Source organism: Esox lucius, chromosome 11, assembly GCF_011004845.1.
Source record: "Esox lucius isolate fEsoLuc1 chromosome 11, fEsoLuc1.pri, whole genome shotgun sequence".
Lineage (NCBI taxonomy): Eukaryota > Metazoa > Chordata > Actinopteri > Esociformes > Esocidae > Esox > Esox lucius.
In genome coordinates, this window is record NC_047579.1 from 23,869,216 (window position 1) to 23,885,499 (window position 16,284).

Genomic DNA, 16,284 nt, shown 5'->3' on the forward strand with positions numbered 1-16,284 from the left:
ACAATTAAAAGGCCTTCCTCTTGCAATCGTAGGTTACGTGTAGGTATGTATGGCTGGATCATTTCAGCAAGGTAAGTAGGAGCAAGTCCATGAATTGATTTATAGGTTAACAGTAAAACCTTAAAAGTAGCCCTAACCCTAACAGGCAGCCAGTGTAAGGACGCTAGGACAGGATTCTAGCAGCCGTGTGCAGCACTAATTTAAGTGTATTTATTGATTTGTCAGGGTAACCGGAAAGAAGAGCATTGCAGTAATCTAGTCTAGAAGAAACGAAAGCATGGATTAATTTTTCTGCATCAGTTTTTGATAACAAGTTTCTGTTTTTTTTTGTTTTTAGTGGTGCAACAGTGTCAAATGTATTTCGCAGTGTTGAGTTTAGATCCTCGATTTGTTCGTTTACAGATTTATTTACTGTCGTTAATGAGCGAACTTGTTTTATTTATTTATAGTCTGAGAATTTATAGTACGGCTTTTGAAACTCATTGTTTGCGGAGCAAGTGGATTTCTTGTTTTAACGGTAAATGTAATAAGTGATCCGATAATCCAGGATTTTGGGGGGAAATTATTAGATCTACAATATCTATTTCTCATGTCAAGACTAAATCTAAGGTGTGATTGTGGCAATGTGTTGGACCTGAGACATGTTGGATAAAACCCATTGAGTCAAGTATGGCTTCAAAGGCTTTTTGAAGAGGATCATTGGACTTTTCCAAATGAATATTGAAATCGCCAAAAATTAGAATACTATCTGCCATGACTACAAGGTGTGGATATACTGATTGTATAAGTTCTTGAACCGTTGTGAGCAATGAAGCAAAATGTTAAGTGTCTGTAGCATGAGCTGAAACTGAAGGTGCAAGTAGGAGAACAGGAAATGTTATTCAGGCTGTTGCTGGGCAGAGAAAGATTTAGCATGTCTGTCTTTGACAAACAGGAAACAGGTTAACGACACACACACAGTCTGACAGACAAGACAGAAACCACAAAGGGCAAGAGGATGCTTGTGCTGCATTTATACATATAAGGTATAGAACATAAATTGGACCAATGGCACACTTGCTTGGCTAACTTAACGCCTCCAACTTTTAGGCGTGTTTGAAGTATAAATAATACTGATGTGACTGTTGAAATTCAGACATTGTGCGGCGACACTCTGTCTCCAGAAGCTTCTGTAATAAACGGATATACGGTACGGAAAATTTACCTGACTCCTGTGTGTTATTCTCCTATCCATCAAACCAACTTGGGGAAGTGTTAGACTTCAACAAAGGTTAGACAAGAATTCTGCAAACTCATTGAGGAACATTGTGTATGGCCCGGGGGGCCTATAAATAGTAGATTTCACATGCTGCTTCAGGCGTTTTAATTTCTCACCATCCCTGGAATCTAACGACATTACCTCAGTCCCAGAAACCTGTTCTGTCACGTCCATGTTTTCCTTCCAAATAATGTGTAGCCATAGGATAGTTCAGATTGCCTACCTGAACTATCAGAATGTCATATCTGCAACTCTATCCCTCAGACTCCTCTTAGTGAGACCGATATAGAAGAACCACAGGTGCACTCTAGGCCATGTTACCACGTTGTTATGAGGTTACTTTGGAATACCTGAGGCATTCCTGCTACTGTGTTTCTTCCAAGAGACGTGAAACATGTTTTGGGATGAAACCTGTGTTTTTACCACAAACCTGTCATTAGTGGATTAATGGATTTAGGTCCTAGATCAGCAGTATGACGGGCCCTCATGGATTCAGATGGGTGGGTGATTGTATATATGGGACATCTGTCTAAAATGCTGATGATGATCCCCACCTCTGGGTGTGTTGGAGAACATCTCTCTTTCAGTTTGTTAAAGATTCCCACCTGACTGGGAATCACACACACATTATCCCATTACACTCAATACATTACAAGTTGAAAAACTTGTGGGCCAAGGAGATTTCATTAGATTTCCTTCAGTTTGTCATATTCATTTTATAAAAGCACACAATGTTTTAATCAGTGAGCTATATTGCTGCAAAACATGAAAAAAGGAAATGCAGCCACTCACCTGTCCCCTCCTACCTACCAGACCTCATATTTTCCTCCAATTCCTTGAAATGGAAACTGAAAGTTACAGCAAACTAAAAGTAGTCGGACAATGATCACTCTTGTTTGGCCATGACATACACTGACCAACATACTTATTTCTTTCAAAATCCTATTATTGATGTAAGTAGATACATTATCCCATTACACTCTGAAAAAGGTAAGGGCTTAGGGGAGTTCATTAGTTTTGCTTCAGTTTCATTAGTTTTGCAACATTCATTTTATAAAAGCCAACTATGTTTTATTTAGTGAGCTAGCTTGCTACACAACATGATAAAAAATAAATAAATGCACCCCGTAGCGAGGACTCGCGAGGAGCACGCCCTCCCCCCCGGCTTCTAGTCACGCCGCTCCTCCTCCCACTGCACATATCTTTGTCATATCTTGTTATTGCACCACCTGGTGTTTATTCCCTCGTTAGGTAACCTATATTAGTTCCTGTGTTCCTGGGCGTGTTTTGTGAGGTATTGTTCTATGTTTGGTGTTGTATGAAGAAGCTGTCTGCACGTTTACTTTGTGCGTGCTTTTCTGAAAAAATAGACACCGCTACATTACCTCCCTCCCTGCGTTTGGCTCCCTTTTTTTACGCACACCACAACGACACTCTGACACACCCACTCACCTGTCTCCTCCCTTCTACCACACCTCAGACTTTCCTCCATTTTCTCGAAATTAAAACTATTAGTTACAGCAAACCACGAGTAGTTGGACGATGATCAGTCTTGTTTAATGTGTGTTAGCCATGACATACATGGACCAACATCATTATTTCTAGAACACCTATTGTCAATGTAAGTAGATACAGCATCCTCCTGCATGTCTATGTTTCAATTATAATTTTTTTGTAGCATTTTCCTTTGGTTACATGATTTGACTTCATCAACAAATAATTCCATAGCTGTTCTGTTCTGTTGGCAATGTTTCACGAGGCAAAGTATTTCTGTCTTTATTTATGTTGTAGTTGAGAGCATGGGTTAATCCTTCATTGAAGTTAGTTCTATTTTTGTCTGCCTGCTTAAAGGCATGCTGAAATACCCTAAGTTCTTTAATCAGTAGTTACACATAAAATTGTGTTTAGTGTGGATCATCAGATTATATTAAGACTTTGTCTTTTATGCTTTGAAAAAGAAATAATTTTATTAATATTCTTGTTGCATGGACACAAAAACATCTGCCTATTCAGTGGGACTTTTTTGGCTTAACTTAATTTACACTGTCTGAGAAAAAATTTACATTTAAAGCAACTTAAAGATCCTGGGCTAGATGTTTTCCTTGTTGCTTGATTTGATCTAAGAGATGCAGTCTGGGCTGGATGTATAATATGTTGTTTGCATTTGCGTAACCATAATTCTTGTGTTACACACCATTTATAATTTACTACAACAATCTTTTTGCTACCAATCTAAACAATACAAAGCGAAACACATTTTCTGTCGTAACTGCTTGAATGATGTAGCCATTTGGTTTGAAATCCAAGCCAGTGATTGTGATTGTTTGGCTTATTGAAATTTATTGGACAAGGATTTACGGTCCTCAAATAGGACAGTCACATCTGAAATTAGACCCCACCTTACACAAGTGTGCGTGACTCTAACAGCTAATATGCCTTTATAGTCTGAAATCAGATCCTCTATTTGTGTCTGTAACCATGTCTATGTTCTGTCATCTGTGCTGTAATGGGCCTGAAATGCTGACTGATTGTTGGATAGGTTAAATAACATTTGGATCATAACTAGATTTACATCATACAATTGTTAATCATACTTATTATTGTTTCCCTTAAGAACACCTCTAGTGACAGGATATGGATTTGGACACTGTTTTTGCTTTGTGACAGTCTCAGGTTGTAAGGTTGAAATAATATCAGGATGCTCATAGACAGGGTTTTGCATTCATCCAGGCTGTGATATTAGCAGCACACAAGCCAACACAGTATGTACCATCCCTGCATTTTCTCCAACCAAAAGGTCTGGGTCCAGAAAAATCACCTCTAAGAAAAGTTTGGTTATGCAATGCAATGACTATGTTCTTATGAGGAGCTGCTTGCACCGATATGTGGCAGGAGGCAAATCTGTTGTGTTGTAACATAATTTTGGATCTGTTCCATTGTTATTAACTAATTTGAGTGTGTTCACTAGGCCTATAGGGGTGTACTGGAAACAGGAAACTGTTGTGTAAAGTTTAACAAACAATTGTACATATTGATAATGCCATATTATTGTAAGGGTAGATGGCCCTTGTCTATGTGGACTGGTAGATGAGTGGATCCTAGTATGCAACAACATTTTGTTGCACAATTTGGTCCTGTGATTCCCCAGGGGAATGTATCTGTTTTGGATACATTTAAATTCAAATGCAGCACCTCCCTTGTTCCCGCCTACCAACTGAAACTATGCCTGTTATTCTACTGAACACTGGAAAACTAAACTGTCAGACTTTTTTACATTTCATGGAAATGGAATCAGAAAATAACAGTAAACTATGAGTAGTAGGACAATGATCAGTCTTGTTTAATGTAGGATAAAGCGGTGGCCAGAACACGCATGAACCAACATCAATTATTTCTAGAAAACCTTTTGTCAATGTAAGTAACTACAGCATGTATCAGCATTTCTACTTTCAATGTGTTTTTGTAGCATTAGCCTTTAGTTACTCCGATTAGACTTAAACAACAAAGAATTCCATAGATGTTCTGTTGACAATGTTTCACAAGACAGTGTTTCGGCGTCACCGGCTTTCTGAAGCCACCGCCCCCTTCCCTCTGCTGCCACCGCACCTGTACCTTGTTTGTGTCATTATGTTGAGTATATGTTTGTCTGATTCTTAGGGGGGGTTTGTGGGTTATTGTTTGCTGTAAAGACGCTCTGTCGACTATTGTATTATTGGGTTTTACTGGACACCTTACGTTTTGTTCAAGTGTGTTCAGGTTTGGCATTATCTAGGCTTGCTTCACCCCAAATAAAAGGAAAGCAAGCTACCTCCCTGCGCCTGGCTCCTGTTTGTCGACATACGTTGACATTAGCTGAGTTCCCCCAACCAAAAAATAGCATTGAATGAAATAATTGTTTAGCGCAAGGCTGAACCCATCGGGGGAATTTGTATAGCATTGGCCATTGTCTTGAAACTATTATTCAAAATACTCTCCTTTTTTGTCATTGCTACTGACAAAAAAGGATAATGCAAGTTCTTGTGCTGCACGTTCTCACCGTATTTTATTATCTCAAAAGGACTGACGGGTTCATCCTAACGTTGGAGTGCAAGGATTGAGATCCCAGGTTGGTGAGTCCCCCTGGAGGGTGGTTAGACAATTGTAACAATCTGACTGTTTTTATTCTATTGAATTTTAATGTTTTCTTATCATTGCAAAGTACATTGAATTGCTTCTATGTATGAATTGTGCTATATAAATAAACTTGCTTGCTTTTCTAGTCACTGTGTCAGGATTCCTGTGTGGACCCAGAAGCAGACGGGACACAGTGAGACGGGTAAGAGTGTTTTTTGCAACAAAAAAAACTGGAACTGGGAAGAAGGTGCTGGGGGTTGGGCCGAGTGGCGGTGTGTTGGTGTGGAATCTAGATGCAGGGTGGCTCTGAGGTCCAGTGCAGTAAAAAGGTGCGTGCAGTTGTCGGGTTTGTCTAGGCAGGGGAATAAGCAGGGTTACAGGTAGGTAATCGGAAAACATGCAATCAAATGCAAATTAATTATTTAAAAATCATACAATGTGATTTTCTGGATTTTTGTTTTAGATTCCGTCTCTCACAGTTGAAGTGTACCTATAAAAGATTACAGACCTCTACGTGCTTTGTAAGTTGGAAAACCTGCAAAATCGGCAGTGTATCAAATACTTGTTCTCCCCACTGAACGTCATAGAGACCCAATGTTGTGATTTAAGTGTTCCCTTCATTTCTTTGAGTCGTGTAAATAGGAGGTGCTAAAAAGTGGGGGTAAACATTAATGAACATTTATGCATAAGCATAGAAATATAACATGGAATGAAACAATGAAACATAAATACAACAAAATACAACAAACTAAAACTACAACTGTTAAAAAAACATCAAAACCAGAACCTAACAGTATAGGTTTTGAGAAAAAACCATCTGCATTATTTTCCAAAGTCTGTTTGATTAGAACATGTATTGTCAACATACTACTATTGCTATGTAGCAAATGTTTTTGCAAATCCTTTTTTCATCTTAATTAAACTGTATTTATTCTGTTCATAGTGAACTGTCATGGCGTCATCAGATTTTGTCAGAGACATATTGACAAAGTGGGACCTCAGTCAATGGATTAAGAATTTTGAAGGTGAAAATGTTTAATGATTTATACAATGTATATTAAGCTGTATAATAATATGAATTCATATATTGCATTATTATACATTAGTACTGTAATGATATCAACTCAAGAGTAAGCACAGTTGTATTTGTTAATCTCATCTCATGTCTTTTTAATATATTTTTCCTGAATTTCAGAGCAAGAAATAGACAAAGAAGGTTTTCTCTTACTCGAAGAGAAAGAATTCATTAACTTGATCCCAAAAATAGGACCACGGACAAAATTTGCTCACAAACACAAACATCTAAAGGTATAGATAACAAATGATAGGAATTTTAACAAAAGTTTACGGAAAAGACCAGGTTTTACGTGTGTATCTGTAAGTGTAGGGTAAATAGTTTTGCATTCATTCTTATCTGAGTAAATCCACTGCACCAGCCTATATTCTTCAGCTTACAAATGTCTTAGCATATTACAGGAAACTGTATGTTACAGCACAAGGTTAGTTTTTCCAACTACAGCCTAAATTAGAATACATTAGATTCAACTAAACATTATTGTACATCAATTATTCATTGCCTTACAAGTGTCTCGGCATGTCTCGTGTTTTTTAATTGCAGGAACAAAACAAACACAGCAATGTTGATGAGAATTTTGAAGTGGCCACGTCGTCAACAGCTTCCATTAACGCAGCCAAGAGTTCCTCAGGAAATGTACTTTTTACCTATAACTATATACACAAATCCTCACCCCTAAAGGACATATTTTATATTACAAAGCAAAATTATTATTTAGATCAACCTACACACCTTTGTGTGATCATAGTTCTCCAAATAGCTGTATCACAAAGATACAACAAGTCATGTTCATAACCTCGTCTGCAGGATGATTTCCTCTTTGATTGTGGGAAGGCCACATAATACACATTGTAATTTTTTTATTTGAATGTTTGTGCATGAAGGCATTTCTATCACCATCTCACATAATAAGGATTACAATTTCAGAAATATTGCAACATCACACAGGACATAACTGATCACATTTTATTCCATTAAGAGGATGGATGTTTTAGTTTGTTTTGTAAGTTTTGTAAAATGATGCCTTAACCATGATGATAATTTACTTGTTTCTTCAGAGTATGCCCTCAACCAGTGTGGATAAACTTCTTTCAGGTAAAAAGCACAGCCAATCAATCAAATACATTTCATGAAAACACTTTTAAATCAGCAGTTCTCAAAAACTGCTCGTCCAGACACCCAGCCAAAATCCCCAAAGAGCAAGCAACAAAAATAAATTGATGCACATTTGCTAGGGAACACTCCATTGGAGGATCAGAAACTACACTGAACAAAATTATAAACGCAACACTTTTGTTTTTGCCCCCATTTATCATGAGCTGAACTCAAAGATCTAAGACTTTCTCTATGTACACAAAAGGCCTATTTCTCTCAAATATTGTTCACAAAACCATCTAAATCTGTGTTAGTGAGCACTTCTCCTTTGCCGAGGTAATACATCCACCTCACAGGTGTGGCATATCAAGATGCTGATTAGACAGCATGATTATTGCACAAGTGTGCCTTAGGCTGGCCACAATAAAAGGCCAAAAACAAAAGAATTGCGTTTCTAATTTTGTTCACTGTAGAAAGAAACCTAGAGTGGAGCTAGACTCTTAGACTCTTAAGCACTGGGGACGTAACAGTTGTCCAGTACTCTTCTGGCTGTGTTGGTTGAATATTATGAGAGTACATGACCTTGTAGGGACACATTAACATTTTGGGTCACTAAATACAATATTTTGGGTCACTAAATACATGTGAGCTTAAGCAGAATCCAGATCAGCTGCACATCTAGGTGAACAAGGACAGGGACAACCAGGTGGGCTGTGGACAGTGACAACAGGAATTGTCAGGCAGAAAGTAGATCTGCAGCACAAACAGTAGGACTTTTATAGGGAAAGCTAGGAGTCGTCAGTCTAGGTAGTCCTGAGGCGTGGTCCAAAAGCTCAGGTCCTCCTAAAATTGAACAGGACACCAGAAAAATTTAATGTATAAAGAAATTGAACAGGACACCAAGAATTTGATTTGAAAACATTTTGACTGGAACTCACACAAAGCCATTCTCCAAACCTATGGCATTGTTCTCAATAACCTTCTGTGAATGCTGACGTATGGATTTGAGTATTCATATAAAAATGGTTAACATTGTTTCCAGAGAAAAGGAAACATGAGGTAGCCAATGCAAAAATGCAAAGAAAGAAGCTGAAGAGTAGGGCTGCATCCATCGATCTACCTCAAATGTTTGGTAGGTAAGAGTTTTTTTTTATTGACCTCAATTAATTAAATGTAGTTTATTTTATTTATATATTTTCTCTATCTGCCAGATACAATATATGGCCAAAAGTATGTGGATTCCCCCACTAATCATTGAGTTCAGGTGTTTCAGCCGCACCCATTGATCACAGGTGCATAAAATCCAATGCATGGCCATGAAATCTCCATATACAAACATTGACAGTACAATGGGTCGTACTGAAGAGTTCAGTGACTTTAACGTCAAAATGTAATAGGATGCCAAAAGTCAGTTTGTGAAATTTCTGCCCTACTACATCTGCTCCGGTCAACTGTAAGGGCTATATCTGTGAAGTGGAAGCTTCAAGGTGCAACAGCCCAGCAACAGAGGTAGACCACGCAAACACAGAGTGGGGCTGCCGAGTGCTGACACGTAAAAATTGCTTATCATCTGTTGCATCACTCACCACAGAGTTCCAAACTGCCTCTGAGGCAACATCAGCACAAGGACTGTGTGTTGGGAGCTTCATTAATTGGGTTTCCATGGCCAAGCAAATGTATGCAAGCCTCACATTAACATGCGCAATGCCAAGCATTTGCTGGAGTGCTGTAAAGCATACTGCCATTGGACACTGGAGCAGTGGAAACATTTTCTCTGGAGTAAGGAAACATGCTTCATCTTCTGGCAGTCTGATGGTCAAATCTGGGTTTGGCAGATGCCTGGAGAATGCCTACCGGAATGCACAGTGCCTAATATAAGGTTGGTGGAGGAGGGACAATGATCTGGGGCTGTGTTTGGCCTCTTAGTTCCAGTGAAGAGTCATCTTAATGCTAAAGGATACGCAAGATTTGTTTGACATTTGGGTGCTTCCAACTTTGTGGGAACCATTTGGGGAAGGCCCTTTCCTGTTCCAGCATGACTGTGCCCCTGTGCAAAAACCAGGGTCCATGAAGACATGGTTCAACAAGCTTTTTCGAGTCCTGACCTCAACCCCATTGAACACATTTGGGATGAATTGAAACTGTGATTTCGAGTCAGACTTTCCCATCCAACATCAGTGCCTAACCTTAGTGCTCTTTTGGCTTAATGGGCACAAATTCCCACAGAAACATTCCAAGATCTTGTGGAAGGCCTTCCCAGAAGAGTGGCGGCTGATATAGCTACTAAGGGCGGAGGGCAACTGCATATTAATGTTTGTGGTTTTGAAATGGAATGTCCAACAAAGTCAAATAAGTTTGATGGTTGTGTCCACATACGTTTGGCCGCATACTATACTTTATATAACAGAGTGAAAATGTAAAGACATATAAAGGAACAACCTTGCAAGATTTTAAAACTTTTGACATACAGCTCCTGCACCTTCTTTTTTCCTTTCAAAAAAAGTAACAGAAATTATAAGGCCTCAAACTACACGACACATATGTAGACACATTCAGTTTATCATATTAAGATAACTAATAAAATAATCCTTATTAACTATTAGCCAGTATATGAATTACCTTCTTTCAGTTCTCTCAGGTATTGTTTATTAATTGATAAGTGAAGTCTGAGCAACTTACTCATTTAATGAGATGGGTGGGCCTGCTTTTTGTAGTACAACAGCTGCATCCTGGGTTTGAGTGCCGAAATGGCAACTTTGAGATCATCCTCCACATTAAGACATGATGTGTATTTGTTTTAAATACATTTCAATGTGGAAAATGTTGCCTCAAGTTGGTTGGTTGATTCCAAACGGAATCAGTACATCCTTCTCTGCTTTGGTTTGGATAGTCATGGGTTTTTCTCTGCAACTGAAATCCAGATTACAGCAAGTGTCACTGTGGTGAACATTTCCTGTAAGGTCCAATCACTGGACAGCTCCATCAGTGTGTCCTCCAGGTCAGATGCCAGGTAATCCTCAGTTGCCCGTGAACAGTCGTCATATGCAGTCATATCGTTGTGGATTTGTCTCATTTGGGAAGTACTTCATCAAGTGAAGTACATAAATCCAGAAGGCCTTCGATATGTGATGTGATAATTTCCGTCATGTTATTGAAATCCATTTCATTGCCCTACACAAATTCCTCCTGCTCAGGAAATATTACGATATTGCCGCCTTTAGCTTGCACAGCTCATCTCTCCAACTTTTTTGTGAATGCATCGATTTTATCGGATAAACAACAATAGGCCTATATTTGTACCTGCCTTGGATTGAGTATTTAAGTACATTAGGTTTATCAGAAAAATAACAAGATTTACCATCCACTTGGGATCTGTCAGGTGGTCCGCAAGTTGGTACCCAGCTAATTTAGGAAAATGCGCACCTCATCACACTGCTCAAACTGGTGGAACCTTCCCACGTAAAAGCCACTTGATCGCAGTATGGACCAGCAGGGCTTCACATTCTGTGACCATCTCTAGGCCGAGGGGGACGAACAGCCTGGTGTTCCTAGGATATGATTTAATGGAGTTTACTATTTTAATAGTACATAGCTCTGCCTACTTTCGGCTGAAAAAACTTGTTGATTTATCAACATGAAAGGGATGCTTGGTCTGCAAATGTCTTTTCAGTTTCACTGGCTTTAAATTTTTGTGTGCAAGAACCACTGAACAAAGAAGTTTGAGGATGATGCACATCGTGAATCGTAAAGCAAGTGAATCAAAACTATGAATTCCTCTTGATTTTCTTTGACTTTGAATGGGTTGTCGGCCTGGATGGCCTTCTTATTTCACGTAGGCTTATTATCATTGGAAGTTAATTTTCCTTTTCTGAAGGAATGCTTTCATCAGCTGTTAGACACTGTTTTGTAGAGCTACGGATAAGCCACTGATCCATGTTGTAGGCTATGTTTATTAATAACTAAATGTATGCACACAGCAGCAAGTGTGGCTCCGTAGATAGGCTACTGTTAACCCGTGCAACTGATTCAACCAACCAGTTTGTTCTGTGACGACGACATAAATGAAAAATAAATATTTTACATATTTAACCTATTCTAGTTGTATTCCCAGTTATATACCCTGTAACAGTTTTCAGGTTCATTAAAAATAGCACTTTTTAATTTAAATATATTTTTTCTAGAAATCATCTGGCGACCCCCCCAGGGTTGTCGTGCACCCCACTTTAAGGACCACTGATCTAGGGGACTAGAGTTATGCATTGGTGTTGAAATCAACTCGATAGCCCCATTAGAACCCCGGGAGAGACCTGCAAAGACATGCCGTTCACATAGACTATTCGTTTTGGACCTTGTCTTTTTCTAATTACTCTTCTCGGTTTTTGCCGGAACGCGTAAGCTGACTGACTGACTGACTACCCCTTGTTAAATTGTGTAGTGGTTAGAGAAGCGGACCTGCAAACAATAGGGCCCACGTTAGGGTCTCATCACTGTCAAAATATATAATGTATTAGGATTTGTTCCGGATAGAAACAATTTTGCTGGCTACAACCTTCAGTAGCTACGTTACAGTAAGCCTAAAATAAAACTGTTTACATTATATTGCGTTGTATTGCAACCATTCTGATGGATCTGTGCATACTTTTTGGCATACTCTTTGGGGTAATATAGGCTAGATCAAAACCGGTTGGGCAATAAAAGAGTTTGGGTTTCCACTAATTCCAATAACCGGTTGGGTTTCCACTAATTCTTTTCATAATTTAACTTGATTAAAAAGTCCGTTATCGTCACGTTTATTGAAAGTTATTATATCAATGTCAATCACGAATTAAAGAAAAAGGTACGTTGTTGAATTGACCACTGACAATGACAGTTCAGAATGCACCACATAAACATTACGTCGATTTTGTTCTTCATTTTGAACTTGATTTTGTTCAGAACATTTTGAAAGGCCTTGCTTTAGAAAATTGGCCTTTAGGAAGTAATTTGGTTTTCAATATTTCTTGCTTTGAAAAAGAGGTGAAAATGTTCTGTTTTATTTCAACATAATCAACGTCACAATTTACCTCAGTGTGGCTCAACTTATCATCTTCCTATATTTAATTTACCCCTTATCAGGAGACCTTTGTTTGTAGTCATATTTTGAAAACTGTTTATTTTAGATTATATGGCTCAATTCACCCTGCTCTCCCATATAGCACCGTGGCGTAGTGGTTAAAAACACTCTCGCATGTGGGAGACGTCGGTTTGAATCTAGTGAGGGCAACAATCATTTTCACTTATTTGCGGACCGGCTGAATTAAGTATTTCTGGCTCGTTTTCTGGTTTGATAACTTATTCATGTCACCTGTAGACAATTCATGTCACTTATAGACTCTGAACGCACCTCAAATTCCGTGAGTCTGTGAGTGTGGACATTGGGATTGGACCATCGTATTTGCATTTAGAACGTAGAGAGGTCCGCTATGCGTATCACTTTCGATTTTGCAGGTTTTCCCACTAACAATGCAAGAAGTCTGTAATTTTTATCATAGGTACTCTTCAACTGTGAGTTACGGAATCTAAAACAAAAATCCAGAAAATCACATTGTATGATTTTTAAGTAATTCATTTGCATTTTATTGTATGACATAAGTATTTGATACATCAGAAAAGCAGAACTTAATATTTAGTACAGAAACCTTTGTTTGCAATTACAGAGATCATATGTTTTCTGTAGTTCTTGACCAGGTTTGCACACACTGCAGCAGGGATTTTGTCCCACTCCTCCATACAGACCTTCTCCAGATCCTTCAGGTTTCGGGGCTGTCGCTGGGCAATACAGACTTTCAGCTCGCTCCAAAGATTTTTTTATTGGGTTCAGGTCTGGAGACTGGCTAGGCAACTCCAGGACCTTGAGATTGCATTTTACGGAACCACTCCTTAGTTGCCCTGGCTGTGTGTTTCAGGTCGTTGTCATGCTGGAAGACCCAGCCACGACCCATCTTCAATGCTCTTACTGAGGGAAGGAGGTTGTTGGCCAAGATCTTGCGATACATGGCCCCATCCATCTTCCCCTCAATATGGTGCAGTCGTCCTGTCCCCTTTGCAGAAAAGCATCCCCAAAGAATGATGTTTCCACCTCCATGCTTCATGGTTGGGATGGTGTTCTTGGGGTTGTACTCATCCTTCTTCTTCCTCCAAACACGGCGATTGGAGTTTAGACCAAAAAGCTCTATTTTTGTCTCATCAGACCACTTGACCTTCTCCCATTCCTCCTCTGAATCATCCAGATGGTCATTGGAAAACTTCAGACGGGCCTGGACATGCGCTGGCTTGAGCAGGGGGACCTTGCATGCGCTGCAGGATTTTAATCCATGAAGGCGTAGTGTGTTACTAATGGTTTTCTTTGAGACTGTGGTCCCAGCTCTCTTCAGGTGATTGACCAGGTCCTGCTGTGTAGTTCTGGGCTGATCCTTCACCTTCCTCATGATCATTGATGCCCCACGAGGTGAGATCTTGCATTGAGCCCCAGAGCGAGGAAGATTGACAGTCATCTTGAACTTCTTCCATTTTCTAATAATTGCCCCAACAATTTTTGCCTTCTCACCGTTATGACGGCGTTATGACGGGTAGCATCTCGAAACCTGGACCTGCCGTTCTACAACCGGGAGCACTACCCACTACTCCAAACAGAGTTGGATAATTGATATAGAAGAGTAATGGTTTTACCAAGGTCACTATACTAGGCACACCCACTGAAACTGTGTACGTTCGTTAAATGTATTGCCACAGTAAGGGAAATACACGTTCCTGTCTTGTTATATCATTCTCTCTTTGCTTCTTTGAAACTGTATCTAAAAAGCTATCTACTAAACTGTCATTTCCAATTTACCTTGAATAACAGGTTGTGCGTCCAATCAGCGACGACAGTCTTGTATCTTTTGTGTCATTGTTTTACTGGTTGTGTTTTGCGCTATTGGGGGGAGTATATTTATGGGGTGTGTGTATTTGTATTTGTGGGTATGTTTTATTATGGGTGTAATTGTATTAATGGTTGTGTTTTGTGCTATTGGGAATTTTACTTTTATTGGAGGGGTGTAATTGTATCAGTGGTTGTATTTTCTGCTTTGGGGGGAGCAATTTTATTGGGGGTGTGCAATTGTAATTTTGGTTGTGTTTTGTGCTATCAGGGGGAGTATTCTTTTTGGGGTGTGTAATTATATTAGCGATTGTGTTTTGCACTTCCGGGCCACCGTAGATTAGTATGCTAATGACACCAAACGGCATTCGGCTTTGGCGGATACTGGGGGTCTAAAAGGCCTGGCGGTTCTAGTGTTAATGTTACGGTCTACTATATTGTTAATGGTGGCCATCTTAGATTGCAAATAATGCAGACAAATAAAGGGTAAACCTTGCAATATAACTTATGTCTGGATTGAAAAATTTAAACCAGACTTAAATATGTGAGTATGCTGATTACCTCACACATATGCAGTCCTGTTGTTTGAAGGCAAAATATTAATGTACAACAAATCTGTTGGTGATCTTCTTCCAGACAGTGAACAAAAGGCAGAGGTGAAGAAGATAATGCAAAGAGTCAGAGGCAAGCTGGATAGAATGCCTTCTACACAACTTACTGACTTCCTCAGGTAGACCTATTTCATTTTAAAATGTAACAGACAACATGCCAAATGAAAAGATTCATATAATGTCTGCCATTTCTTAAATTGCTTTAATAATGTTTGTTGTTCATTTATAACAGAAGTAAAATTGATGTGTTGGATGAAGACAGGAAAGAGATGGTGGGTGTTTTTGGGAAGACTGGAGCTGGTAAGAGCTCCTTAATAAACGCCATCTTGGGTAAGACGAAACTGCTTCCTTCTGGAAACCAAGGGGCATGTACCTCAGTGATGATTCAGGTGGAGGCCAATATGATTAATGAGAAATACATCGCAGAGATTGAATTCATTACAGTGCAGGTAATAGTATATGTTTTATCTGTTTATTTCCAATAGCACAATGTTTTGGTATGTGGTGTCATGGGGAATAGTACAATTAGTAATAGACTTTGAAACATTTCGGAACCTACTGCAAACCAAAGTCTGAATCAATGTCTGCCATTAGTCTAATTGCACGCAATGAATACATTTGTATTTGTTTGATTGTGTGCAACTCAACTTATCTTGAAAAAACACAGACATTATATCAGGCAATTATAGAAACAGCCTGCTGGGAAAAAAGTTTTATTTAACAATAGCGCGTAGTAATAGACACAACTAGTTCAGCCAGGGAACCTGAGCGGGCATTGGCTCAGTAATTGCATCAGCTGACATCAAAATCGAATCTCCAGATTCCTTATCTAATATGGCGGTCTATTCAAGTCGGTCAGGGTACTCGTTCAGAGTTCTAGCAGCAGACACATCTCTAGAACAACTGTTGAGAGGAGGGATACTGGAGGAGGGATACTGGTATGGGCTGCCCTCATTAAGGATGAGGTAGTTGGACCTTTTCGGGTTGAAGATGGACTGAAACTGAACTCCCATACCTACTGCCAGTTTCTGGAAGATACATTCTTCAAACAGTGGTACAGGAAGAAGTCCTCAGCATTCAAGAAGGCCATGATCTTTATGAAGGACAATTATCCATCACATGCACCCAAGTACTTCACTGTTGGCTAGCAAGCAACAGCCTCAAAGATGCCCAAATAATGACCTTGCCCCCTTCCTCATCTGACTTAAATGCTATTGAGAATTTGTGGGCCCTT

The 16,284-nt window shown here is 39.3% G+C and overlaps 2 protein-coding genes across 9 annotated transcripts in view; both read left to right on the forward strand.

Annotated features, from left to right (window-relative positions):
• The window catches only part of LOC117595221 (nuclear GTPase SLIP-GC-like), a 772,829-nt gene that overhangs the window by 510,444 nt on the left and 246,101 nt on the right, over positions 1-16,284 (forward strand). The window lies entirely within an intron of this gene.
• Positions 2,796-16,284, forward strand: part of LOC105012876 (nuclear GTPase SLIP-GC-like) — a 39,735-nt gene continuing 26,246 nt past the window's right edge. The window contains exons 1-8 of one of the 8 annotated variants that reach the window (XM_020050980.3): positions 2,796-2,879; positions 6,315-6,396; positions 6,567-6,679; positions 6,990-7,082; positions 7,505-7,541; positions 8,584-8,673; positions 15,076-15,169; positions 15,283-15,499. In XM_020050980.3, the coding sequence (XP_019906539.3) occupies positions 6,324-6,396; positions 6,567-6,679; positions 6,990-7,082; positions 7,505-7,541; positions 8,584-8,673; positions 15,076-15,169; positions 15,283-15,499 (717 nt within the window). In that variant the 5' untranslated portion in view covers positions 2,796-2,879; positions 6,315-6,323. Of the gene's footprint in view, positions 2,880-5,347; positions 5,364-5,517; positions 5,574-5,853; positions 5,893-6,314; positions 6,397-6,566; positions 6,680-6,989; positions 7,083-7,504; positions 7,542-8,583; positions 8,674-15,075; positions 15,170-15,282; positions 15,500-16,284 lie in introns of those variants that run through there. The other 7 variants (XM_020050982.3, XM_020050981.3, XM_010874000.5 and 4 more) reach the window with 7 other exon arrangements.